The following is a 26,832-nucleotide window of genomic DNA, read 5'->3' as shown; positions in this document are numbered from 1 at the left end:
GGAGGAGCACAGGAAACTGGATCTCGACCATGGCCGCCTGACAACCGTTGTGGAGTATTATAAGGCAGGAGTTTGTGCTCGACTAACAAATACGATTACACACACAAGAACGAGATGACCAGAGGCGACAACGAGAAGAGAGCCATGTTAACTTCTTCCACTGGACGCAGAGGAGGAGCTGCCGTCTATCTAGTCCGCCAACGGATGGGCATCGGGCTGGCTAAGCAAATCCCGCCGTTGGTTGTGCAAAAAAAACCAAGCGAGATAGCTATGGCCATAACTACGAAAAACCAGTCACGTCTAATGCGAATTGCCCTTGTCAACGTTGAACGAGATGTCTTTGGCACCGAGTGTCGGCGCATTGGGAAGTTTCAAGTCTATCGAAATGGCTCACAGAATATCGAGCCCTGACTAACTCAGGCAGGAATCGCTCAGACCTATCGTACAGACGATTCATCGTGATGGGGGACCATCCTCTCTTCCCCTCGCCATGCCATTCATGCCAATATCCACTCGCGCTTGTCTCCGTCCCCAGTCCGACATGCAGCATGCAACCAAGTTCCGACACCAGCCTTTGCGCAGATTTCCGTTTTCCGAGATCGTCTTCTCATATTGTCTCTTAAGGGTTGTTGTCACCAGCCGTCAAGGCCCCACTGACAGATACCTCGAAGACAAGTGCTGCGCATATCCAAAATGTATAACCCAAGGGAGTTTTGCCTTTTTCCCAGAAAGAAGAAGCAAGGGGTATATTATGGTCATAATCTGGTCTAGTCCACCATACCAATCTATCGCTTCCAAGACAAGCGAGTGGCATGGACATGTCGGCAGACATGTCGCAATTGCGGTCCACATTTGCCGATTTCAGCGTTTTCCAACACGCCTCTCTTCGACACTATTTGAAAGTAGCGTCGCCTGCCTGTATTGAGACACCGATATATCCAATATGGAACCAAAAAATGGCCGTTGGACGACGACAAAGGAAATGCCAGAAGCAATATATACAAACAGAGATCAAAACACCTTACGCCAATCGTTATTGATTATAGTTACCCGAGGGGCCATATAAGCGTTGCCGTTTCTCCGGAGGTCCGTCGAGCGGCATACGTTGAGATGCTGTCATTTGAGACATCATAGCCCCAGGATATTGAGGCTTTTGGGTGCCCCCTGGGGTGAGCACCATCTGAGAGCCGCTTCCGGCCGCCAAGTAGCCCCCATGCTCTTGAGCAATAGTTGGTGATGGATGGGGCAGCTGACTTGGCGAGTGCCATGAGCTACTCGTAGCGGGCGACTGTATCGGCGTGGTGTCAAACTTGGTGACGGGACCAGAGGACGTCGCGGAAAGCGGAGCCATTCCCATACCTTGGTTTGAGTATGGCCCTTGCGACTGGGGTTGGGCAGGACCTCCATTGGGATACATCGGATCCAGCAGACCCTCTGGAGGGTTCCGCAACATACCAGCGAGATGTCTCCTCAGCTTGCCAATCATGCCTTCTTTCGTGAAAGGCTTTGCTAACACGTCTCGCATTCCTAGCCAAATGTTAACGCTGTTCAGTCGTGAGCTCATTCGAAAGGATGGCTAGGTAACTTACCCCACTGGAAATACATCTCTAGATCTTGCTGGTTGATATTAGACGTCATGGCAATAATCGGTGTATTAGGCTGCATATCACGAATCATGGCGGTAGCAGAAACACCGTCAAGCTGGGGCATAACGATATCCATGAAAATAAGGTCATAGGGCTGTTGTCTGCCGCTAACTTTGTTTACAGCTTCAAGACCATCGCGCTACTAGATATTAGCTACTTTGCATAGGTGGAACGACAGAATGGAGTATCAACTGGACGTACCGCAACCTCGACACCACAATCATGCTGCGATAAGAATTTGGAGCCGATTCGAGCACAGGTTCGGTCATCTTCAACGAGAAGAACAACCGGCTTTTTAGATCCCCAGGGCGACGAAGAGCCCTGTAAACCTGGTGGCGTATTGGCGGCCATGGATGGCGCTGAATTAAAATCAGAAGTTGGGGGCATGCCATTGTCCCCGCCAGGCCGGTTGTATGGGATGTTGTTCATGTGCTCAGGGGCGAATGGATCGATACCAATGTTCTGGCCCACAGGATAGACGAGATGCCGCATATCGCTAAGAGGATCATGCAGGAAAGGCGTTACACCAGCCGCACCTGGAGGTCCCATCATCGAGGAAGATCCCACAGATTCTGGAGACCCGCCTGCTTGGTGGAATGCAACTGACATTCTATTTAGGTCTCTGTCTGCGACATGGTCTACTGAAAGCCCATTGAGAATATCACGAGCCCGGCGTAGTTCCATAGGTGACTCTGAGCCATCTGACATCAGGTTCTGGTTTGAGTTGTATCCTGGCGTCGAGTGATTGGATGAGCGAGTGTCCCTCCTTTCTTCTAGCTTACTCAGATGGCTGATGAGCTCGTTGTGTACTTGGTGCTGTGCCTTGACGAGCTTTTGCAGATGCAAAATCTCATCGACAAAAATTTTATTTGCGCCGATGATTTCATAATAAGATTCTTGTAGCTGTTGAACCTGTTGTTGTGTCGCTGCTAACGTTTCAGAAAGAACAACGACTTGCTGGCTCTGTACAGAAAACTGTTCTTCCGCATTTTGAGCCTTCCTTGGAGCCGGTGCTTTTCGCCGAATATTATCTAAGTTATCCTTCCTATCTGCTCGAAACTCGGGATGCTTGAACTCCCACGCCTGATTGAGGAGTTAGTATTTCCATGGTCTTGCCTGTGCAGACATCTTGGCCTTACCGACGCCCCGTAAGGAGACTGCCCATTTTCTTCATTATGTCGCACTTTATGAAAATCGTACTTGTTCAGCTGCCGCACGAAACTCGCAAAGTTACTGTGCTTGAAATGTTTTGGCAGTATCGTTTTGGTAAACTTCTCGTTCTGCAAAGGGCATGAGATTTCTAGTCGCTCAAAGAAGGAAAAAAGCGATTATGAGAAACAACATACTTCTAAGACAACGAAACTGTCACCTTGGTCGCCCCATCTTACCACTTCACTATAAGCTGGATCTTCAAGCATCCTAACAGCACAACATGTTAGTATTGCGGGCAGCAGAGCAGAAGCCACAAGTCGGATTCAGGGGGGTCATTTACTTGTATAATTTGCGAACCTAATTACCAATTTCCATCACGTTAGCCAAATACACATGTATACATCCGCGACTGTACAGTTGCAGATGTAGGATGCAATGCAAGATTACTCACGAAATCGCTCGAGTTGTTGCCAGCGCCCTGCGCAACACTTGACATGTCTCCTTCGGGCATAATGGATAGTGGGTCGCAGGCCTCAGACGACCCAGATGATGAATTAAGTTGACGGTAAGTTGTTGATGCGTTCTAAGATCGTAGGGGGCACCGCGGTCCCTCTTGGACGTAATTTTAAACAAAAGGGCCGGAACAGCACAGCTAAGAGGCCCAATGCCGTGCGACAGAAGACGGGCTGGCCAAACTGAAACTGCCGGTGTAGTAGCGCGATGCGCGACTAAGTACAGCCGAAAAGTATATGCCTCGGTAGAAGCGCCCTCGCGTTCTGAACACGACCAGCTTCGTGGGCAACGACGTTGTATATCCAAGGAATACTCAAAAGCCGAGGCGCCGTCTGCAAGTATCACGGCCGAATGGCGATCGGCGAAAACTTTTAAGCGAGGGGAGGTTGTCGTCGTGTGCCGTGGTAGAGGCGGTGTGCTTCGAAATCGAGGACTGATCACGCTGCCGCCAGACGGCTCGCTTAGACAAGAACGAGTCAATGCAGCGGCAGTCTTGACGTCTGTCGTTCGTCTGTAGAGCTAATGCGGGCTGCAACAAAGTATAATCCCTTGCGTATTTGGATGCGGCGCTGCTGTAGGGTCCAAGCAGGACACATTCAATCGGTCAACTCAAGGATTCGGCTCGTCAAGACACGGAGCTAGGACACGAGCGACAGAGACATGACGGTCCTCTCGGAGGATTGGGTTGGGTGGTGTCGGGGAGCTCGAGGAGGGATTCGTGCCGGTGGCAGAAGCACAAATAAGGTTGATAGTCTCACTCGGGATATAAGGAAGAGAACGAGTGGACGGGGCAGAAGAGGGACGGGGTGGACAGGTACGGGGACGTGTGGACGGCGAGATACACACGGTGCAGCACCCCGGCACGTCTCCTGTCTGTCGTCTCCCTGCGTCGAGCTGCAAGTACCGACTACGCGCTGGCCGGCGTGGCGACGGCGGCACGCACGAGTCAACCGGTACGCGCCGACGCCTGTACCTGATGAATGGGTCAAAGAGGCATCGAGCTCAGACAGTGCGCCGCGACTGTGTACGACATTCCACCTCATGCATTCCACTATTGGAGACTGCGCACTGGGTTTTGACTGGGTATGGTAACTCGTCAAAACCAGGAATCGAGCTCGCGATGGGTCGACCGGGGCGACAGACTGGACAGCATAATTATCTACCTAGGTATTTTGCAACACATGGGCCAGCAGAGACTCCAGACAGCCAGCCAGACAGCCAGCCAACCTGGGCAGAGACGCTGTTCCCCGAAATGTTCATCCATCTTCCCCTCCCCATCCTCCCCATCCTCCCCATCGTCAACCCCCCGTCCCTATCCCTATCCCCGTCCCCCGTCCCGCTCCCGTGCCTCTGAACTGCCTGCCTGTCTGCCTGTCTGCCTGGTTACATGGTACGTACGTATGTATGTGTATAGTACAGAGACAGACAGACAGACAGACAGAGACACAGGCAAGAATTCCGCACGGCACAGTATGTACCTACCTACCTACATACCTACACGGAAAAGCCCAGCTGAAGCCTACTTGCCTTCCTGGGCCTGCTCCCTAAACTACACGGGGTAGGATGCCCGGGATAGATTAAGCTAGTCATGTGTGCCAACCTCCTAGGCCGACTTAGGCAGTGCATCTAGTGCCAATTGGGAAGAAACATCTCTTCCAAGCCAGGCAGTGTGCACGTACTTGTGTGTGAATCAGTGATAGTGTCTATTCCAGCTGTCCTGAAGCCTGCCGATGACAGCGGCCGATCGCCTGAAGGAACATCGTTGTGCGACCAGCGCCACTAGCCAGCCGCCTGGTTGGAAGACCGATGTCGAACACGGCCAAAGTCCAAAGTGGTGTACCTACTAGGTAGTCGTAGTCAGGCAGTGTAGGGCGATGACGATGACGATATTCACGGCATTTTGCGCAGACTAGGTATACATACCTAGGTAATAAGGACGTAGTTCAGGACAGAACGCCACATACGAAAAGCTGGTCCACAAGCTCGCAAGCTCACCAGGCTAACCGCAGCGCTACAGACAACTTCGTCTACTTACTTACTGTAAATAATGCAGAACACTAGCACATACGCTACCATGTTAGGCCATATAGCGTCGAACTCAGGACCAACTCGCCTGGCTGAGATGGGGGGAAGGGCAGAGAAGGGCAAGGGGAACCTGATACTTACCCGTGCCCTCCTCATGCCTTTTAGTCCATGTATGTAGGCACTCTTGAGTCGTCGTTGTTTACATCGTAGACGAATCCTACGACCCAGAGGAGACGGAGGAGAAGGCAGAAACCCTTTTGGCCAAGACCAAATTATCAACACGGAATGCCGTATCAGAGGGTCCGGTCCCTCTGAAGCCAAGTGGCCTCTCCCCGTCACTCTAAAAGAGCTCCCTACTTCAAGGATGCGTACATGTGTGTGTATGCACGAAGGGCTTTATTGCGCATATAGTCGTATCGATATCTCCTAGTGCGAGGAATCGAACAGGCATTATACCAGATAGCCCGCACAGAGGTAGGTGGGTAGGTAGGTAGGTAGGTCAGTATTTCACTCACGTCGGCGTAGGTAGGTATGCCAGACTGCGTGGCATTCCCTTGTGCAGCACAGGGCCTCCAAGAGGCATGGCATGCAGGATAGCGGGCTCACTCAACTTGTCGGCTTGGGCTGGCGGGGCAAATCAATTCATGAGACCATGCTCACGTTGCAGTGCAAAGTCTGTGTGTGCGGCGTGTGTACAGCAAGCACAGATGTAAGCCAGCACTATTGAGCGCGACCCCATGACGATGTTGCACTGGGGGAACGGGTTCCAACGTCGCTGGCCAGGATGGCCTCTCTGGATCTCTCCTCTGCCTCTCTCAGTTACCTGACTATAAGTTACAGGCAGCATGAATACTTAAGGGTCCAACCCACAAGCGAGGCCTTGGCCTCAACCACGGAACACGATCCCGGCCAAGTCAGCGAGTGCCGACGTCCGAGGTCTTGGGCGAGCTCGACACTCAATCAATGAGGCTACCAGGCGATTAATTGTTGTTGTACCGTCGACGGCCATGGTAATCCCAGAGCCATGGCGCTCAGGTTCCCATCGGCGTAGCCTTACACATTGCCCTTTCCGTTGAAGAACCCCGGATCTTTTCTTTTGTTTTCTTTTTTTGATGGCGATAGCAACTATTTTCAGAATGTGGCATAGGCGTGCTCAACTGAAAAGGGCAGGAGGGCACTGGTACGTGTGCACACAAGTCACTCACTCGTTCACTAAGGCTCAAACGCCAGGGATACTGGGCCGTTGAGAGTCAGGCGCTCACGATGTATGCGCATGACTACACCATTGTCAGTCAACAATTCGCGAGGGCAGACTGGCTATCTGTTGTTTATCTGAGAAATGCACGCAATGTATTTTTCCCCAGGCAACATGAAAAGTGCACGCTCGCACACACGTATTGCCTCGGTTAAAGCCTTTATTTTCAGCGAGCTGTGTTTTATGGACCGTCCTCAAAATTATACGCTACGCAGCTCGGGTTTGTCTTGTCCGGTCGGTACACAGCGCGCCAGGCACACTACCAACCAGCCCTTGTCGCGCAAGCCAATCATGGAAATGCGATCGTCCAGCTGCAGAAACCAGCACTGCTGGATGGTTGGCCGGCGGGTTAAAACCCTGTCTTGGCCGCCGCCGGGAAAACTTGATTTGCGTACTTAATCTAGATAGGAAATTACCTCGATTCCCAGTTCAGGTGATCATCAGATGGCGAGTTGTAGGGCCATACCAAGTAAGTTACAAGTAGCCTTGTTTGTGCGCTTCAGACTTTTCAGCTTACTCGCGCTACAGATACCCGTTCATGTGTGCCCGAGTGCAAAAGACTTTTGCCACCACCTTCGGCGTCAGTACGTACCGTACTTACTTACTTAGTTCCAACTGCTAGCTAGGAGTTAAGCCTTTTTATCTATGACGGATCCTTTTAGAGAAAGTGGGTTGGTTGTCGGTACACGTAAGTATTTGTATGTTACCATCAAGTAACCCCGTTCCAGCCGCCGACAATGTACTATTTTCTTCTTTTGTCCATGTAAGCAGTACCTACTTTACACGTATTACCTACCCTCACCTACCCTCTACTGACTTCTGCCCTATCAGGCCAGTCGGGACATAGGAGGCGTAACGTAAGTCAAGTCAAGGTGTCACAATTTTGCGGATGGTAGACCCTAAGAAGAGACAAATGACCGATAAAAAGACGTTCTAGTACCTAGCTATCGCGAACGTTGGTCTACAAATAGATTGAGCTGACTTTTGCACAGACATTTGTTTCACATGCGGCCTTGACAGTGCCCAGACTTCGCAACTACCGAAGTCGACGTCAACAATACTATGTAATATCTCCATCCCTTGCGATGTCACAGCACATTCATAGGTACCTTACTTAGCTACAGGTACCAACGATGAGAAATAATTCCAACGATGGTGACATTTTGCAAGTCTCACGTCCCTCCACAAGGAGAGACGGTTTAGGAATAGTGAAGAGTGACAGGACAGGACAGGATAGGACAGGACCGGCCGCCTGTTTATCAAATACCCAAGTCGAGCACATGTCTACTTACTTGTCGAGAATTACCGTCCGCCCACCAGACAGGCGCTCATGCCATCTTCCTCTGCGCTAGCGTCATGTACTTAGATAGGCTTCTTCTTGTCCCCAGGTTCTTGTGGAGTCGCGTGGGCTCTATTACGCGTGCCAAGCACTGCATGTCTCGCTAGTCTGCTAACGCACCAAGCGATAATTTTCCGATTTGTTGGGAATCTTCAGTGCATCTCTCTCGGGGCGCCTGGGAGGTTTTATCATTAGCCGAGCAGGGTTGCAGGTTGGAGAATATGTTTTTGCCCGGTATGCCACCTGAAGCATGCACAATGGGTTATTCAAAGTCCGATCTTACGGACAAGCCTCCCTCATATCGTATGCGTGTGCCACACGAGGTGCTCTCATCCACACTCACACTCATACACACACAACCACACGTTCCCGATCCGTGGTACCTAGTGAGCACTGTTTCTTACACATAGAGTGAGCGGCCAGCCGCGAATAGACGCGTCGACGATGGGGTTTCCAATAGGTAACTTCTGTGGCGCTGGAAGTGAATCGCCTGGTGCCTGACAGGGCGGGCGGAGACCAGGGTCTAGGCGAGCGCCTCCCGCCACCAGACTCCCTCCTCGTGCCAGCCACATCGCTCATGCCGATTTGAGACGTCCCGAAAGAAAAGCGAATCTGAGCGAATGCTATTGTTGTCCAATACTGTAAGTAAGGATGTACATATATGCTGGCTGTATGTGAGCTTGGCTCGGGAATTTTCGAGCACACGCTTGGATCAGATGCGGACCCGTTGTTCCGCTATACCGATGCTCGTGGTCCTCCATGCCATGTGTGCTTACTTACGGACCATCGCCTCTTTTTTGCTATGACCCGGTTGTATGTTGGCTTGTACCACGCCGGCACCTCCATATGATGCCTCTAGCTTGCTGGGACATCATCACGAGATGAGACATCAGCACACTCTTCGCGACGGTGTCAGTGGACTGGTACATCTCAATGAATCCTCCCACAGACGAGTCCAAGCCCTGTTCTGGTACATTTCTATACTTCTACATCCTTTCCATTTTGTTTTGTTTCATTTTATTCTCTTTACTGCTCCTAATCGTGGCATAAACTACCTACGTCCACCCAGAGCTCTGCATGCAGGAACCCAAGTCTTTCCCTAGCGCGATGGCATGCTTCCCATATTAGCCGCCGCGGTTAACACATCCGAACAGGTAGGAATACAGACCGAATGCAAATGCGTACCCGCATATTATATTGGCACATATACCATATCCATACTTAGTATACATGCATAATTAGCTATAATAATCTGTACCACCCGCGTCGCCTGATCGTATCCGATGTGAGTTTTCGAACCCCGGCACCAAAGAAAAACTAAAATGAGACTATAAATAGGTGGTCACTTAACCATGGAATCTCGATAGTGCGGCAAGCATGGGAATAATTAGTAGCCATCCAATATATTCCCATCCGTCTCTCTCTCGTCACGTTCCCGCGTCTCTGGTTCGATGGCGTGGGACCAACGCGCCCGCATTTGCCAACGCAGAGTCGCATCACGGTGAAATGAGGTTTAGCTTACTCGACTTTATTGGGATGCGGGAGGACCTGCCACATCCGGGCGTGCCTCAACTGTTATTATACAGGTACATATGGCACGCTGCAAGTTCCAGGGATTGCAGGTGCTTGGATCGCCGGCCTTAAGCTGCTACCTCTGTCTGTCTAATGTAGATAGATAGATAGATAGATAGCTAGGGAGCTTCTGCGGCCCCTATTACTTTGCCTTATAGTGCTCCCTCCCTGCAGTCCTCTCTGTTTCGTATGTCAAATGAGACGGAGCTTCGGGCAAGCTCCAGCATGCGGTTCGCTTAAAGAGAGAGGGTCAGCTATTGGCTTTTGAGCTCGTTGAGCTCCATGGGCTTGTCGAGGTGCGTCACTGACCTTGTGCGGTGCTTAGATTGAGGTGCCTGAAACCCTTCTTGTAGTGGTATACCTCTCTTTCACCCGTCTCTCCGATCTGGACAACGTATGTCGACCCGGTGAAATTCGGCTTGTTGGGAGAAGCAGTGAAGAAGTCTTCGACGAGATGCTGGCTTATAATAGTGCGTCCGTTGCTGCTGGCTATGATTAGCCGATATCTAGAATTCGTATCTACTACGATAGTGATTTCGGCATCGTCGATGTACAAGCTCTCGCACTCGACTTTGGCGGCTTGTCTATGATTATTTAGCAGTGATGCGCACGCCTCATTCCCGACTCCGCGTAGCTGGGGAACGTACAGACTAAGCAAGACTTTCTCATTTGGTCTGGGATATTGCAGACTTCGAACGAACAGGTCTTTCCGCATGGACCCGACTTTTTCATAAAACTCCTTGGCTGCTGCTTAATGTTAGTTATGCGTCCGCAGGGGATGGGGTTGGTTTAGGATGTACGATGTACCTGACTTTGTAGTGAATTGGATGGTGACTTGCAACCCATCATGTGCTTTTGTTCGTTCATCAGAGTGAGTGCCGACAGTGTCGATAGACTTGATTTCCAGAGACGCCTTCTCCGTCAGAACCACGACAGTGCTGCGTCTCACTATCAATCGTTAGACATGCGCTCTTTCAAGACACTATTGAATACTCACATTTGAGCACCATGCTGACTAGATCATCGCGCTCTTTACACTCATCGGCGTCAAATGAGACAAAAATCTCGGCATAGTCTAGCGACCGTAGAACGCCGGCTTGGATGTTATCAATAGGAATCGCGGCGTCTCGCACACCGTACTGCAAGATCTGGATATCAGTGACCCATTCTTCCACGTGCTGTGTTCGACCGCTATGAAAGGTGATCGATTCGACTGATGTCTGAGCAATCTTCAAGTCGCTACGGCATGGTTAGTCCGCGCACGGCGATAGACGCCTCTTCAAGAAAGGGAGTTTGGAGTGACCTACCTGATTGCTTCCAAGACATGCTCCTCTAGGGTATCTGTTGCGATATAGCAGAGGCTATTCCCTGAGCCTTGAGCCAAGATAGCCTCTCCTCGTCTGCTTGAAAGCGAACGGAAGAAAGTGTCTTCCAAGTGGCGTAGGTCTGTGGCAGTGAGATTAGCTTCTTTCGAGGCCCTCAGCCTTCAGCGTGAGCGATGTTTACACTTTGGGCTGATTCTCCGAATGTATAGGTCGATTAGCTGGTTGGTGATTTTATCTGCCGTCTTGTATAGCATCCACGATCCGTCATCACCTGCAACACGTAGGGGAAATATGAGGTGAGATACTATAATCTATCAACGGCTTTCCTTTACCATGACGATACTACTTACGCCCGTATCTCTGAACATTGGCTTCGTGCGGCAGTGCCCCGAAGTCACGACTTGAGCAGTTGCAGACAAACATTGAACCTGAGCTGGGATCCAAAGTCTCATCCTGAAACGACTCCAGCCACTCGCTTCTGAATGACGCAGTAGGGCATACTACTTCATCGTTGCTCGTTGTTTTCTTCTTCAGCTCAAATGTCGATACAATGTCTGACTGCGCATCGATTGTCATCTCTGTCCGCGTAGGAACACCTTGGTGGTTTGGTTTGGACTCCTTTAAATTGTTGACGTACCACTGATGCAACTCCTCTAACAGCACTAATTTCTCGTTTAGGGATTGTTCAATTGAAGCCGCCCGTGAGCTATGATGATTAGGACCGATGTTCAAATATTGGGAGAATACGAACCTAGTGCCAATGTTGATGAACAGATTGAGGCTATTGGTATGAAGCATGAGTTGGCTTCGCAACATGTTCAAATCCCCCTTTTCTGTGGTCCACTCAACCTTTCTCCAGTTCTTTATGATTGAATGGCTCCATCTCTCAAATTTTGGCTTCTGAGGATCGGTCTGCTCGGTGACGATCATGTATTTTTGAACGATTTCTTCCAAATGTGCCAGTGTGTGTTTGCAATTTTGAATAATGTGCTCGAAGACATCTTGGCTTGCCATAAGTTGATTCGAGCCATTTGCTAGTCCATTTGATGATCGCAGACTTTTCTGTTCACTCTCAGCTGCAGTAAGCGCCGCACTCAATGAATAAAGTTCGCTCTCGACCTCCTTGAACTCAGTAGGGGCGGAGGATCTCCCTTTCGTGAAGGTTTGGCCCAATTGCCATGCTATTTGTGCAAGGAGAATGGCATCGCCTACAGATATTTGGAAGACCATTTTGGGATCAGAGCACGCGCAAGCTACTGCGACCTTTGATGTATATAGTAAGAAAGAGACAGCGAGCTCGATTTAAATCCAGTGTATAACTTACGCTAGGTAATACTTATTTGCATCAATTGACCATGTATGTTTCAAGGCATAGCCTCAGTCAGCTGAGTATCAGTCCTACTGTGGCGCCCATATCGGTCCTATCAGCAACTTGGGGTTGCCTATACAAGGCGACTCGACCGCGACCTAGTTTCCAATCTATCTACAGTTCCTCTCGACAGTCTCGGTGCTCAGATTCCTACCAAGCGTCTACACTCGACGACATTTCTGGCAATCAAATATATCACTCAACATGAACATTTTCTCCGCAGGCATTGTTTGGGATCCTCGCGAACCACTGCCACCTGAATATGCCACGGTGAATAATCCGGCGGCAAACTTGGCAGTTATTGGCGGACAACAGTTGTACACTGCACCACGCTTTCACAGTCTACCCGGCGCGGCTCAGCCGGCTATGGAACCTAGGTTATTCCCGAGCGCAACTGTGAAAGAAACCCACCGCAACGTCCTGCCTGCTGTGTCAGTCTCAATTACCGGCCGCATTACGGGAGATATAGCAGAGGTAACTGTGAGGCAATTGTTTTGGAACGATGCGGACATACCCATTCATAAGGGGTCATATACCTTTCCGCTTCCAAATGGATGTACAGTCACTGGGTTCACTTGTCGAATCGGTAACAACAAAGTCCTCAAAGCCGCGGCTCTCCCAAAGGCTGAAGCTCAAGAGGAGTTTCAAAGAGCTCTTGCTGCGAATACTACCACCGCTCTGCTGGACATGAATACACCAGAGATTTATACATCCTCGATTGGCCACATCCCGCCACATACACGCATCAAGACTGACATAACGTATGCTGCAATTCTGAAACGCGTATTCGGCGACGATGCAAATACCACCACCCTAGTTATTCCCACCTATATAGCAAATAGATACGGAAAATACCCTGGCAGCCTCGAAGGACTCAATCTGGAATCGAAGCCTAATGATATTTCGCTTCGCATAGAAATCTTCGAGACCGAGAACATCCAACATGTTCAGAGTGCTAGCCATGAAATCAACGTGGACTGGAGCACCACGGCCAGCGATAAACTCAACTTTGATCAGGTTGAAAGGGAATTTAATACAAGCAAGCAGCAAACCGCGATAGTCACCTTCGCGGGAGCTACGAAGTGGATAGAGACTGACTTTATCCTTTCTTTTGACACTATATACAGCAAGGGAGAACGGCACCCAGAAATCTGGCTGGAAATGCACCCTTCTTTTGACAGCCAAGCGGCTATAATGTTGACAGTTCCCCCGCGAAACTTCCCCTTTCAGAACGAAGTGTCTAAAATTGGGGAAATCATCTTCGTAGCCGATAGATCCGGCTCAATGGAGGACAAGATCGAAAGTCTAAGGTCTGCAATGCACTTCTTCCTCAAAGGCATACCTGTAGGTCGAAGCTTCAACATTTGGTCGTTTGGGTCTAACTACGAATGTCTCTGGGACAAATCCCGGGTGTATGATGAGGAATCGCTTAGTATCGCCTTGGATTATGTCAATGAAAAATTTCATGAAGACATGGGAGGGACTGAATTACTGCCCGCCCTTGAGGCGGCCATCGCAGCTAGAGACTGGGGTTTACCCTGTGACGTGATAGTTCTCACAGATGGTGAAGTTTGGCAGCTTGGCGAGACGCTGAACCTAGTGCGCAAAGCCAGGAACTACTCTAACGGCGCTATTCGATTCTTCTCGCTAGGTCTCGGCGCTCATGTTTCCCACGCGCTGATTGAGGGAATTGCACGAGAAGGAGGTGGTTGTTCGGAAGTAATCCCCAAAGCGGATCAAGGGGGCTGGGAAGCACGAATGATTGCGATATTGAAGGCGGCTTTGACTATTCATGTTCATGATCTAAGACTTGATATAGTTGGACTCAAAGCCATGACAGCACCGGCAAACCTTCACTCACTCAGCCCGTTTCAAGCACATCGAATATTCCTCCTTCTAGAGCAAGGAAGCACCCTGCAAAACGGCAACATCGCTCTCACCTTTATTTCTGAGGGAAAGCGAACAACTATGAATACTTCAGTTACCAGACTAGATAAGCCCGGTACGCTTATCCATAGTCTGTCAGCTCGGGCACTGTTAGATGATATTGAGCGTGGCATCTCGTTGAGTGACGCAACACACATACCTAAAGCTCACCTAGAGATTGATGGTAGAGGAGAAGAATTCTCAAGTCTGGCGGAGAGCATAGCCTGCAAATATACGTTGCCGTCGCGGTGGACATCGCTCTTCCTCTTATCGAAAACTGACGAAACTTCGGCAGTTGAAACTACTCCCACCAGTAGCAAGGCGGTCGCGATGTTTCACATCGAATCTAGGTCTTTGCAGAGTCAACGTGGAACTGCCCGGGCCCCTATTCGAAGGACTTTTCCCCAGGTTTCGCCATTTCCAGGTATGAGTGTTGTAAATACGGGTAGTATAGATATGGGTAGAGCTTTTTTGGACAATGACGACGAGGACCAGGACGAGGTAGAAACAATGTCACGTTCTGCAAGCCATCTGCCAAGTTCCCCATTCCATTATGATTCACGTCCATCTGTAAAGGTCTGTCCTCAGAAGGAGTCCATATCATTTATTCTCAGCCACCAAGCATTTGACGGAAGCATTGGTAGCGAGGTACTCATTGGAATATACGAACCGATTCGTAGTAGCATAGTTACCCTGAAGAGCTGGTTACACGCGAGAACGACACTCGACAATACAGTACTTGACCGCGTGGCTACGACGGATCTAATTGTGCGAATACTAGAGAGACATTACAAGGACTATGAAGATCTATGGGCCAGGATACGGGAGAAGGCCGTCGAGTACATACGTTTGCAATTAATCCCCTTCTATCTGGACGAGGAATTTCTTGAGTACTCGCGGAAGATGTTTGACCAGTTGGAGGGGAAAGTCTGTTTGAATCTTGACACGAGTTCTTGTATCTTCTCCGAAGAGGGCCTTACGGATCAGCACAACGCCAACGACGGGAATAATGATTCAATTGGATCTTACCCCATCTTGGTTCGCGAAGCTCCTATAGAGGACTAGAACATGTCCAAACAGCACTGGCACAGATAGGGCAGATTGATTCCAATCTTTTTTTATGCAGTCATGGCAGTATTGTATTCAAGAAGTAGGGTGCTGGATATTTATTACGGTCTCTACTCAATACAAAACAATTTCTTTGTGTTTCAGAAATCTGGCAATGTACTTGTTTTCTAACGAGTTTTGTTTTCATGTTACTATTGATTTGTTTTTGTCTATGCCGAATGTCTCCTCGTGAAGGGGCTTGGTCAAGAGTTATATGTCTTGATCTGATGTGAGGGCCTGACTAAATCATCTACATAAGTCTGCCGTTTAAGATATTTGTTAATTGTGGGTAAGATATAATATATTACCAAAGATCTCCGAGTAACCTCTTAGGGGTTCGCTAAATACAAATTAAATTTCTTTGTTTGCTTATAGTAGCTATATCAAACTAGCATGGACACTATCTGTTGCCCTTATACCTGTTTGAAATGGGTGAAAGGATGAAGTTCGCATATATATATAGACATGTAGAACAATGATCGCCCGAGTTGCGGAGTTGATGGTGCCAATACCCCTAAACGAGCATTTCGATGGTAGGTCTCTCAACCTTCTTGTGCTTGGATATGGCTATATACACAGATTTCTGTGCCCGAGTTCTTTGTATGAACTCTAATATTCCCCTGCAGTCTCATAACAATCAACTAGAAGCCTTCTACCATTTCACTTGCGTCTAACTTGTGAAAGACTGACATTGGATGTCTGATTCTACATTGGCTTTATCTATACGAACAAGGTTTATTCAACAATGTGGACATGTTGCAGACAGGGCACTTGGGTATTCCTGTTCTTTAGGCTACAGCAAGGTGGCTACCCTATACCGACCTAATACATCACTAGAACCTTCAAGAGGAATGTGTCAATGAGGACCGAACCAATAGAATAAAGTGCAAAATTACATTTATAAAGCTAACTCTAGTAGTGGTTACGTGTCTATATTGTACTAAAAGGGGCAATAAGACAATAAGAAATTCAAATTTGTCCAAAATATGAATGCCTTCAATATGAATTTGCTTCACAAAAGAAAAATGTTATTTCCAGATTGGCAAGTTAAGTAATAATAATATCTTTTTATTTTAGATAGCGGATTAATCTTTTTTTTTTTTTTCGATCAAGACCCTACTCTAATGAATCTTTCGGGACTCCTCCGCCGTAACTAGTCGTTTTGTATCTTTAATCACTAATGGCCTCCAGGGCCGGAGGGATTGGGTACGTGTTTGCATTCAAAGGGAACATTCGGCCGTCTGTGACATACCAGACGCCTGCCTGGATTATCTGCCTTAGCACGGCAAAATCTTCCTCATTTCGGTCCTTCCTCTGTCAGGACATTTATCTTAATATAAGAGCTATCACTGGAAGGTCAGCAGAGCGTTATCAGGTGACCTTGTGTCTTATTAATATAGATGAATATCTGAGCACCATTAAAATAGTGAAGTAACTTGTTTACATTTGCAATCAAGAGGCTCTTACAGCCTTTATCTGTTATTAATTTTCTATGCTTTATGACCATCTGTTACACGCATACAAGCTGTACTAGCTGAATAGGCAGTTCGCCTTGCGCTTCGACCGTACGAAAGGCCATTGCAGGTTGTTCATGATAATTCAAAGACATGTAGGCAATATTGGAAAGTGAGGTTATAGAGTCAAGTCAAGCCATAAACAGCCAGGAAGCAGTTGGTTGGTCAAGGACCCATGCAGCCCTAGTTGATCGTTGTATTCTGAATAGTATTAAGTTCCAAGCCCAGTTATCCGCCCTTGTTATACCACATTTGCTTATCTAGAACTCCAGGTCTCACCCGTGGCACTTAGAAATGTTCATGGAATGCTGGAAAATGATAGTGAATTGTCCTGGAATTTCACAGGAGTTTGCCACAGAGTTATATGGCAGAATTATGCTACAATATTACCGAATGTAAAAGGTTGTTAAGTCAGATAATCTGATCACCTGTGGCTACTCTATGCGTCTGTTTTAACCAAGCTGCATTCTCCATCTTGACGATAAGGGATGGGACAATTTCTTTAATGCGGCCCAAAATGGGGCGACCTTTGATGGGCTACTCTGTGTACAATTCATGGCTCTACTCATTTAAAGGCCCCTGAAATCACTAAGGTATTGAAAAGATGCTATGCCATAGCTCTTCTGTTGTAAAACATTTATTCTTGTTGGCGCATTTAACATGTTGTTTTAATCAGACCATAACTAGATAGAAAGCATAATGCTTTAACTACTAGTCATTGACTCCGTTGCAACTCAGTGGAGTTTCCGGTCATGGCCTAGGACATTCTAGTTTATCATTATTATTAGATCTTTGGAAATCTAGACTTAACCCCGAAGCATTACACCCGCCACTCACCAGACTATAGATCCGCACTAGGAAAAGCTAGCTGCTACAGGAATAGAGGCGCATTGGAGGACTGTAAAAAACCATGGAGATAGAGAAGGCGTTCTTATAATCCTATTACACATGTAGTGCGCCTAAACCAGGGCTAGTCACAATATTAGCTACGTTACAACATGAAACAGACGAGCTTCCCTCCTGCTAGGGCTACCATAGCACGATAAGAAACGATTGATGAAAGTGCTATTAATAATCCATTTCTTTAGTGTAAATATCGCTAGTTCCAATGGTATCGCCGTTTCCATCTGTCCATCTTGAGTTCTGAGCAGTTAGCGCTCCTATCCGGCCCGGGGGCTGAGCCGCACTCGAAAACCTACTTCCGTAAGTACGGAAAAGTTGCGCCTTTGAAATATCAGTTCACTAGTAGCGTATTGCTGATCGAATGTCGATCGATTGCTTGTCTGAATCATGTTGGTGAGGCCGAGCGTATTTAGAGACGCATGTTGGTGGTGATGCTGTGAATAGCATCACAGGGTAGCCGCCCCGGCCCTGAAGCTATTATCCCAGTTTTCCTTGATTCCAAATCCCGGCGTCTCGACATGGCCACCCCATACGGCTTTGCTGCTTCCTTTATTACTTTCATTTCTGTGGCCGCCGGCTCCATCGACTAGGTTAGCCGAGGTACTTAAGCCCCGATAAGTGGGGTTGAAATGATGCTGGAAACAGCGGGGTGGGCTATCTTTAGGGCCCGGGCCGGGTGGTGAGAGTGCAAATGAGGACCGGGTGGTCACGCCGTATACTATCCGATTCCAGATAGGTGTAGTTTCTGGTCCTGGTTCCTGGTGTCTCTGTTGATCGACCCGAACTCCCGAGCACTTACATATCCCACTCGAAATCTCCGGTGGACATTCAGAGCCTAGCGGTTTCGCTCATATGTGTTCACATATTCCATATTATCTTGCAATATGTAGATATACATATCTTACATTTAGCTCCTACTCGTATACTTGATCTACAACTATATGGCATTTCCATTCTTTCTCCTGAGAAGATAGTAAATTCTCTTCTTGGAACACACATAGGAATGAGGTCGAATTGTTTCAAACACTAGTAATCAGCACAATGCTGTTGTAGATGACACATCAAAAACGTACGGAAGTTCTGGTTGTTGTTTGGTCTAGCGATGGATGTTTGTGGCTTAGTCAGTTGCTAGCTGGCTGACAGGCGCTTTTCGCCCTATTACCTAGATAGGATATTGAGGAACGTAGCAGATACATACGATAACTGTTGGCTCGATCGACCGAATGCGGGTGAGACATGGTACCCTAATGCATGTTAGAGCAGTGTTCTTCCGGATTGCTGGGTCGGTAACCGGCTTCAACCTTGTTTCAGAAGACGCCAGAGCAAAAGTACCTTACTGGTCTGGCCTCTTTCAAATAACTGGGTTTATCCGTATACTACGAACCAATCAAGCTTTGGACATCAGCTCTTGGCGGCAGAGATGGTGGACACTAAGCCTTCTAATTATGGCGGCTTCGCGACACTAGAGGTCAAATGCGATGGCGCCTTCGATGAAGAGACCAAAGCACGAACAAGTAATACAAAACAGCCACAAGTTGTCCATTACCTAATATTAGCCCTATATTCTTTCCAAAATTTGCGCCAGGCTAAACTGGCTATCTTAGGAGAGCAAGGCGCCTGACAGCTTGCTTTGAAAGGTCAAACTACGACAATGACGTCTAGATCTCTGGGAGTGATAAGGGACACACGGTCAAAGCCGGGTTGCCGAGGACCCGCAGATCGTTTCTACTCTCTGATCCATTTGTCAAAAGAAGGAAGAAAAGTTCCAGGTCATTATGTCCGTGATTGTTGACTGTGCCACGGGCCGAACAGAGGCTTCGGTGTTAGAAGCCTTGCCAAATGACGCTAATGTCTCAAAGTGAAGGAGCGTTATAATAAACACACATTAAGGCCTAGTGTCAGATGCGATGATATCGTAGTGCCGCAAACTCTAATCTCTAACCGGCAGTTCAATATGCTGACTCATGCCCGTTATGAGTAGGCTGTTGCTTGTTGCAGCAGTTGTTGCTGCTGCTGCTGCTGCTGCTGCTGCTGTTGTTGTTGTTGTTGGCGCCGTGTAACGAAGTATCGCATGCACCGCTGGCTGTGGACGAAAAGGACTCAAGGTGAGGAGGCGGGGGACAAGGCGTGCTTAGGTACCTGCTCATACATCACAGTCCTATCAGTCATGAACTGAAGATGTCATGACTCGTTAGTCATCATGGCTTGAGTGTGCTGCCTCATCTTCAATGTAGTAATGGATCTCTCAAGTAGTGCGGCGCTGCTGTTTCTGTGCGGCGTTGGTGCGCGGGCAGGTCTATTATAAGCCTGTTGCAGGGCGCGATGGATGAGCTGACAGCATGGGTCGGTGTGGAGGGTCTGAGGTCCCAAAGGCACGTGGCGTCGCAAGATGATTAATTTATAATAGGATTGTTATATACCTTCTGATGATATCAGGTCATGTTGGTTCTGAGTTGGTGTGAAGAGACGAGCAATCGTAGATAGGATCGCAGCTCTGGTAATCACGCAAGGGTTCTAGACTCCTTCGCCGACGGTTCCTAAGCTATATACACCTTGCCTTGTCCAAGACGCTTCGAGGAGTTGGACGCTCGTCAAGGTCATCCTGCACTACGACTGCTAAGACTCCGAAGCTTTCTAGTATCATTCCTACTCAAATACCAAGCTTCGCGGCCCGGATACCATGGCCTCGGCTAAGAATCCCAAGCACTCAGTGCGCAAGTCCCGGCAATCTCCCCTGCCAACCATCAAGTTTCGCTCGTGAGTCACCCCTACTTCCAAGGCGGTACGGATCGCGTTAACAATGGCTGCACTATAGGTCGTGCGATGCATGCACAGAGGCAAAGGTCAGATGCGACAAACAACGCCCGCAATGCAGTCGCTGTGCTCGTATGGAAACTAGCTGTCGTTACAGCGTTTCCCTGCGCACTGGGAAGCCGGCGTGCGACTTGATCAAAGCTCTCAACGGGGGCGTGTTGACGATGCCTGCTGCTACGCATACTCCGCCACACGATACTGACACCTTAACCATGGCTGACCTTTTCCCGCGTGTCACTTCCTGTCAATCCTTTCAGAGCGCGCTACAGACACCCCAAGACATATCGTCGTCGGATACAAGCAAGTGTTCGGCTCCGTCTACGTCTGGCTCAGATTCGTCTCCGGCGCCGATGGGACCATTTCCTCCGACAGAGGGTATGAATCTTGATATGGGAGCTGCCGACAAGAGCATGGGTATACATTCGGGGCCAAGCGCAGATTCCTCCGGCCTCTTAGATATGGGACACCTTAGTGGCGACCTCTCAACAAATTCACATCAAATGTACCTTTCAATGATTGAATCCGGTTCATCCAGCTTCTCATTACCTACACAACCGCCTGTCGATCTCGACTATTTCACAGATTTTGATTTTTCGGAACCTGAACTGCTCCGGGCATTTGAGATCCCCACTCCGGACAGCCTCCCGCCGTCCAGCCATGACAACAACACGTTACCGCTCGACCCAGCCCTACAGCCACAACCTCAAACGCCTATGTATGGACATAGCTGCTTGAACTCGGCGAAACAGCTCCAAAAGTCAATACTCGCGATGTCGACTAGAAATGAAATGATGCAGAGCGACCTGAGCGCACTAGGCTGCGGGCCATCGATAACAACTATCGACCAGGCATTGCTCATGTGTTCAAATGCTAGTCAGCGAGTCATAGAGATACTGAAGTGTCAATGCAAAGCAGACGCACACTTGCCCTTCTTGATCACTGTACTCATTTCCAAGATCCTGGCAACGTATGGGGCAATCGCCAAGGCGGACGATTCAACGCCATTCAACATTGGCACCCCACCAAGAACCCAGCAAGAGCATGAGCTCGAACAACAGCAACAACAACAGCAGCAGCAGCAGCAGCAGCAGCAGCAACAACTAGATGATGCATTTGCTGCCGTCCCGCTTCGACTTGGTTCGTATGACGTGGATAGGGCATTAGAAGAGACACTGAGAGCGCACATTGTTCTACATGAGCTGCTGAAACTCAAGGGCATGGTCCAGCTATTTGCCGAGAAGTATTGTCACCCCGGTGCGGGCAAGAACCCGAGCGAAGGCGGTCCGATCTACTCGGCGCTTGGCCAGTTCGTTGAAGATCGCTATGCGGCAACAATGGCGGCATGCGAGCAACGAAGCTCAGGGCCAGGCCTCAGACCCGGGGAGATGGAGCTGGGTTAGAGCAGACAGGGTAAAAACAGTCTGGGCGCTGAAGCGAGGTCTTGGACGATTGGATTTTACCTTGGCGATCAATTATGCTTGATGTATATGAGATGAATGTCCTTAGACTTTTGATTTACCTATATCAAAGAGCGATTGAATTCTATGGATTTAAAATGACTAGAACTATTTCCATATGAAATTCTCACGATCTCATGAGATAAACATTCGAGTGAAACCCGTGAGATTCCGCGGTCAACAACATGCTGCTGCCCTCATCGAATGTTCCCTCAATATCTAAATTGGAATTATCTAGTGGCTGGACCAATTCACACTAGATACCCCCTTAGCTTCATCATTAGCCCACGTTCTGCATACAAACCGGGGTTTAATGCTTGCACACGGTAGCGTGCGATGCATTTAGAATAGACGAGGCAAGTATCAAATAAAACACCCTGAAATGAAGTGGTCTGTATTGCTGTGTTGCTAGGCCTGGGGCTTGACAAAATGGAGGTGGACATTTGCAAAATTAGGCATGCTCAAAGGACTAACGACGATGCTCACCGCTCGTGGCTAGTAGAAGAGAATAAGGACGGTATGTAGGTGCATAGCCCGCTTACCTAACGCTTTAATGCGACCGGCTAGGTAGTTGACGTATCGCCTCCTCCATCATCCTATGGTATGGTGACACTTGCGGATTCAGATGGGAGAGGAATTACTGAAAATGGATAATCGAGGTAATAAGCTTACAAAAGAGAAGGGGGGTGGTGGGTTGCGTAAGGACACTTGTTGGCTTTATGGGAATGCAACCCGACGTGTTGGTTTCACGTGCATATTGTTATCACGGCTGCAGACAATGTCTCCAGGGAATGACAATTACCTAAGTACAGCAGCAGTCAGGCGTTTCACCGATGTTTTGTTTTTGTTCGTCGGGTTATCTGTCCCTCGACCCGACTCACTGGACGCGGCCTCAACCGAGCCCCGAGCCCCGGCACATACGGAGAGCTGAAAGAGGCCGCTTTGTCTCAAAGGACCATCAACGAACTTCTTATATTAAGGACCTGCCTGCCGCCTCCTTGGCTAACCGACCTATTCATCTCTCATCCAAGCCCCGCTCACGTATTCGCTCTCAGCCTACATAGGTAACCAAGACACCTCTCTTTGCCACCTTTGACGCCAACCCCTTATCATTCCAAATATACGTACAGTTACACCTGCATCCTCACCACATCTCCACTATGTCTACCAACACTCTCAGCCTGCTCGACGCCATCAAGCAGCGTTCGTCGCTGCATGTGCTCACCGACGATGTCAGCATCCCCGATGCTCGCGTCCAGGAGATCGTGCGCGAGGCGATCCTCCACGCCCCCACTCCCTTCAACTGCCAGTCTGGCCGCGCTGTCGTGCTCCTGAAAGACGACCACAAGAAGTTTTGGGACATCGCCCACGACGCCGCCAAGGCCGCCGTGCCCCCAGCAGCCTTCGAGAAGGCTTTCGAGCCCCGCGTTAAGATGTTCCGCGCCTCATATGGCACAGTAGGTTGCGCCAAGAAACACAGACTTCTACTTGAAAGCCGACAGTGCTGACATAGGTTATTTTGTGTGTTTAGATTCTGTTCTATGAGAGCCAGGAAGCGCTCGACAAGGTTGGCAGCAAAGTACCCATGGTCAAGGCCATGATGCCCCAATGTAAGTTGCGGTGATATACCCATAGGGGTGCTTTATGCGCGAAGTTACTAACAGGAATGTTACCCTGCAGGGTCAGAGCATGCCACTGGAATGCTACAGTACGCTGTGTGGACGATGCTCTGTGCCGAAGGCTTGGGCGTCAACCTCCAACACTACAGCCCCATGGTAGACGCCCCCACCGCCAAGCAGTGGAACATCCCTGCCGACTGGACCCTGAAGGCCCAGATGGTCTTTGGAAAGCCTACTGGAGGACGCCTCCACGAGAAGACCTTCGAACCAGTCGAGGACAGACTGAAGGTATATGGCGCCTAAGAAGCGGCGGCTTGATGACATGGCGTGCGAGGCGTTCATGGGTTATTAGAGATAGACCTTTTCCTTTTTGATTACTGGTATAGGCGAAAAGAGCGATGTAGTAGATTTCCCATTTCACTGGGCCATACAGAGCTAGACTCGGTATCAAATTGACTCAATTCATCTTAAACCGCGTTATCTCATCAATTCATGTGCCAAGCCGATTCACTCTTTTATGCTATCCTAGAAGATCAAATTTCGAAAGAGTAGCGTCATACATGTGTATGATATCCCCGCCGCCGCAAGGAAAGCATTGAGATCGACGAAGCATCCCACGCATCGTGGTGCTCATTAAGCGAAAACCCAAGCTTGTACGACACTCCACGCGAGCACCTAGTGCAGCTGAACAATGGTCATGAAGTACCAAATCGCATTTCGTGTGAGACGCTCTCCCCCTTGCATGTCAAGTTATCGAACTGCCTACTTGAGGATAATGCCACGATCCTTCGACTCTCGGCGGCCGGCAAGAGGAAGAGCTCGGGGAGTAGGTAGGATTTTGTGTTTGTTGTCCTGCAACTAAAAATATTCCTTCTCTACCGGGGTTTGGGCATCGGGTCTAATGAGAGAAGATAGGGCTGTATCTCCAGTAGCGCATTATTCCCTGGTCGATCCTCCACTACCTACACTACCAAGATGACGCCTGTGCTGGTAATTGCCGGCCGGTTGGTGTCGCATCATTAGCAGGCTATCTTAGCTACCACTTATTGTCAGATGCGTCATTACACACATCAACGGAAAACGAGGCGCCGATGTAGAACCGGAATATTAGTAGATCTTTCCTTCCTATATCTTACGCTACTGCCGATGACAATATGTGTCTCAAAGCCCTCTGCTTCAGGTAGCTCGAGGCGGCCTCTGAACCACACCCTTCTAGAATAGACTCGTAGGGCTTACCTCAAGGCTTACCTAATTAAGCCCCTCAAGATTAAGTGCCTGCTTAGCTTGAATCTCTACACCAGTAAATTAGTTAGGGCCAACTAGGAGTTTCAGAGACCGTTTAAAGTAGCTAGTGTTATGTTGCGCCTATATTTATTTATCTACTATGGCGTCTATGTAACACGAGCTTAGCTCAGTTACTTTAGTACTATGTAGACACCTAGCCCCGGGTCTCGGTGCTCGTAACTGCTAAATACTAATCTACCTGGCTATGGTCAATGTCGCTAGCTTACTTACACGTACTAAGTACCTACCTAGTAGCCTAAGCCCTATTGGTTATGATAGCCTACCTAGCAGAAGCGCATGAGTTACCATTGACTTGACCACCAGCAAAATGACGAGTATGAGTCGCTATAGTTGGATTCTGCGCCAACTGTATATCTCATTTCGATAAAGTAAATATAGTATCGCAGTTAGAGTTGTTCCAAGTTTGAAAGGGTTGATTATGGGCTTCACTGTCAATCAACCCTAGGAAGTGTTCACTCAAGCCCGAGCCCCGTGAAGCCCGGCCACTCGCGGATGAGGATATCGTCCGTCTCGGTCGGTGGTTACGGGAATCACGGGCTGATTGAATTCGGGAGTGGTTGTGATGTGAGATCAAGGACTCGTGGCGTTAGGATTTGTTGTAGTCTGCTCTCTAGAACAATATAAATCATCACATCTGTTCTTAAGTCAATCGATAATCCCAAGTCCATCATCACGTTCCTCACTTTCAACAAACATTACCTTTCACTCTATCCCGTATCAGAACCCAACATGGCAGCAGTAACCGCCCAAACCCCAAGCGTCTTCGCTTCAGGCCGTTTCATCACTGATTACAAGAAGACCGCCGACCTTATCGGTGCCCCCTACTCAGAGGAAACGCTTCAAGCGACGCTGAACAATTTCCCTGGATTATTCGAGCAAGGATCTGTTAGTTGGCGTGCCACCAGCCGAGACAATGACCAGCTGAACTACCGCTTCTACATCCCCAGCAATGTCGACACGATCTCCATGGCCGCCAAGGCCGGCTACATCGACCCAACTCAACCTATGGCGCGGCTGGCACGGAGCTGGAGCAACATGTTTAACGGCGAGCCAGCAGAATGGTGCGACTTTGATTCCGAGAGGGGTCTCGCGAAGACATGGATTCTGCTGAAAGGTCTGCGATCTGTCGACGACCTTCTGGCCGCAGAGGAAGTCCCTGAATCTACCCGGGCGCATCTGGATACGTTCCACAAGCTCGGCCTGAAGTACTGCCACTTCGTCGCCGTCGACCACGAAAGCGGCACTCTGAACTTGTACTTCACTGTGCCGGGCCCCATCACAGAAGCCCAGGCAGCTGCATACACCGCGCTCGCCGGCGCCGAACCCCCGACCGCCGAGGAGTTCGCTGACATGCGCAAGTACGTCCCCGAGCACCGGTTTGCCTTCGCCGTGACCATCCACGGAAGCACCGGCAAGATCAAGCGCGTGTCCATCTACGCGCTCAACATCCCCGAGGGCCCTCTGCCTGCCACGGCGAACGACAGGCTCCGACAGTTCTTCGCGGAGGCTCCCTGCTACGACAAGGTGCAGACCCGCACCGTGGGTTGGTCCTATGGTAACGGCAACAGCAAGTACATGAAGGGCGAAGCGAGCTACACGGGCGAGCTGCAGAACTTTGTTAAGAATGCGCGGTTGCCGCCTAACGAAACCATGGCGAAATTGTTGGCAGAATCAAAGGCTGCTATGAACTTCTAAATGGTGTTGGTTTTCCGGGGTGGATAACTTCAGTGTAACTATTTGTAACGAATTTTCTTTGTGATAGACCAAATTTCATATATAGCGCCAATTTCAACGCTTTGCATTGTAACATAGTGCTACGTATGATTTATTTATTTGCATGTGTAGTAGATGACAAGCCGCGAGCGGTTGATCACTTGTAGCCATGACTGATCACTGTTAATCAATAACCAATTCATATTTATAATTAAACTATAAGCTATGTCTTTGGGTGCCTAAGAAGTTGTAATGAAGACAGTATCGACTCCAACCCA

The 26,832-nt window shown here is 49.0% G+C and overlaps 6 protein-coding genes across 6 annotated transcripts; 4 read left to right on the top strand and 2 right to left on the bottom strand.

Moving 5' to 3' along the window:
* Positions 1 to 1,033: 1,033 nt before the first annotated feature.
* On the bottom strand, positions 1,034 to 3,309 carry F5B22DRAFT_635723 (HSF-type DNA-binding-domain-containing protein; the record flags this gene model as incomplete). Its single annotated transcript, XM_047977187.1, has 6 exons — positions 1,034 to 1,527; positions 1,590 to 1,785; positions 1,848 to 2,729; positions 2,786 to 2,926; positions 2,993 to 3,065; positions 3,200 to 3,309. 6 exons carry the CDS (start codon positions 3,307 to 3,309, stop codon positions 1,034 to 1,036), a joined length of 1,896 nt encoding a protein of 631 aa, XP_047831983.1.
* Positions 3,310 to 9,654: 6,345 nt separating this feature from the next.
* On the bottom strand, positions 9,655 to 12,057 carry F5B22DRAFT_635722 (uncharacterized protein; the record flags this gene model as incomplete). Its single annotated transcript, XM_047977186.1, has 9 exons — positions 9,655 to 9,737; positions 9,812 to 10,086; positions 10,150 to 10,249; positions 10,310 to 10,450; positions 10,500 to 10,741; positions 10,810 to 10,948; positions 11,009 to 11,131; positions 11,178 to 11,533; positions 11,579 to 12,057. The coding sequence occupies 9 exons, from the start codon at positions 12,055 to 12,057 to the stop codon at positions 9,655 to 9,657; spliced, it is 1,938 nt and encodes a 645-aa protein (XP_047831982.1).
* Positions 12,058 to 12,297: 240 nt separating this feature from the next.
* Positions 12,298 to 15,628, top strand: F5B22DRAFT_602760 (von Willebrand factor type A domain-containing protein). The gene has a single exon (XM_047974697.1). It carries the CDS (start codon positions 12,401 to 12,403, stop codon positions 15,185 to 15,187), a length of 2,787 nt encoding a protein of 928 aa, XP_047831981.1. The 5' UTR covers positions 12,298 to 12,400; the 3' UTR covers positions 15,188 to 15,628.
* Positions 15,629 to 19,960: 4,332 nt separating this feature from the next.
* F5B22DRAFT_602758 (uncharacterized protein) lies at positions 19,961 to 21,967 on the top strand. The gene is made up of 2 exons (XM_047974696.1): positions 19,961 to 20,403; positions 20,462 to 21,967. The coding sequence occupies exons 1-2, from the start codon at positions 20,327 to 20,329 to the stop codon at positions 21,858 to 21,860; spliced, it is 1,476 nt and encodes a 491-aa protein (XP_047831980.1). The 5' UTR covers positions 19,961 to 20,326; the 3' UTR covers positions 21,861 to 21,967.
* A 628-nt stretch (positions 21,968 to 22,595) lies between these two features.
* On the top strand, positions 22,596 to 24,008 carry F5B22DRAFT_602755 (nitroreductase). Its single transcript, XM_047974695.1, has 3 exons — positions 22,596 to 23,374; positions 23,449 to 23,527; positions 23,598 to 24,008. The coding sequence occupies exons 1-3, from the start codon at positions 23,078 to 23,080 to the stop codon at positions 23,837 to 23,839; spliced, it is 618 nt and encodes a 205-aa protein (XP_047831979.1). The 5' UTR covers positions 22,596 to 23,077; the 3' UTR covers positions 23,840 to 24,008.
* Positions 24,009 to 24,841: 833 nt separating this feature from the next.
* Positions 24,842 to 26,635, top strand: F5B22DRAFT_602752 (prenyltransferase-like protein). The gene has a single exon (XM_047974694.1). It carries the CDS (start codon positions 25,571 to 25,573, stop codon positions 26,534 to 26,536), a length of 966 nt encoding a protein of 321 aa, XP_047831978.1. The 5' UTR covers positions 24,842 to 25,570; the 3' UTR covers positions 26,537 to 26,635.
* The last annotated feature ends 197 nt before the right edge of the window (positions 26,636 to 26,832 follow it).

Source organism: Xylaria bambusicola (assembly GCF_022495145.1).
Source record: "Xylaria bambusicola strain CBS 139988 unplaced genomic scaffold F5B22scaffold_15, whole genome shotgun sequence".
Taxonomy (NCBI): domain Eukaryota; kingdom Fungi; phylum Ascomycota; class Sordariomycetes; order Xylariales; family Xylariaceae; genus Xylaria; species Xylaria bambusicola.
The sequence above is the reverse complement of the archived record's forward strand: the minus strand, read 5'-3'. Positions and strand labels throughout refer to the sequence as shown.

Coding starts and splice junctions, on each gene's coding strand:
- F5B22DRAFT_602760 (XM_047974697.1), top strand. CDS start 12,401: ATGAACATTTTCTCCGCAGGCATTGTTTGGGATCCTCGCGAACCACTG.
- F5B22DRAFT_602758 (XM_047974696.1), top strand. CDS start 20,327: ATGGCCTCGGCTAAGAATCCCAAGCACTCAGTGCGCAAGTCCCGGCAA. Junction 20,404..20,461: donor CCAACCATCAAGTTTCGCTC/GTGAGTCACCCC, acceptor GCTGCACTATAG/GTCGTGCGATGCATGCACAG.
- F5B22DRAFT_602755 (XM_047974695.1), top strand. CDS start 23,078: ATGTCTACCAACACTCTCAGCCTGCTCGACGCCATCAAGCAGCGTTCG. Junction 23,375..23,448: donor TCCGCGCCTCATATGGCACA/GTAGGTTGCGCC, acceptor TTGTGTGTTTAG/ATTCTGTTCTATGAGAGCCA. Junction 23,528..23,597: donor CAAGGCCATGATGCCCCAAT/GTAAGTTGCGGT, acceptor GTTACCCTGCAG/GGTCAGAGCATGCCACTGGA.
- F5B22DRAFT_602752 (XM_047974694.1), top strand. CDS start 25,571: ATGGCAGCAGTAACCGCCCAAACCCCAAGCGTCTTCGCTTCAGGCCGT.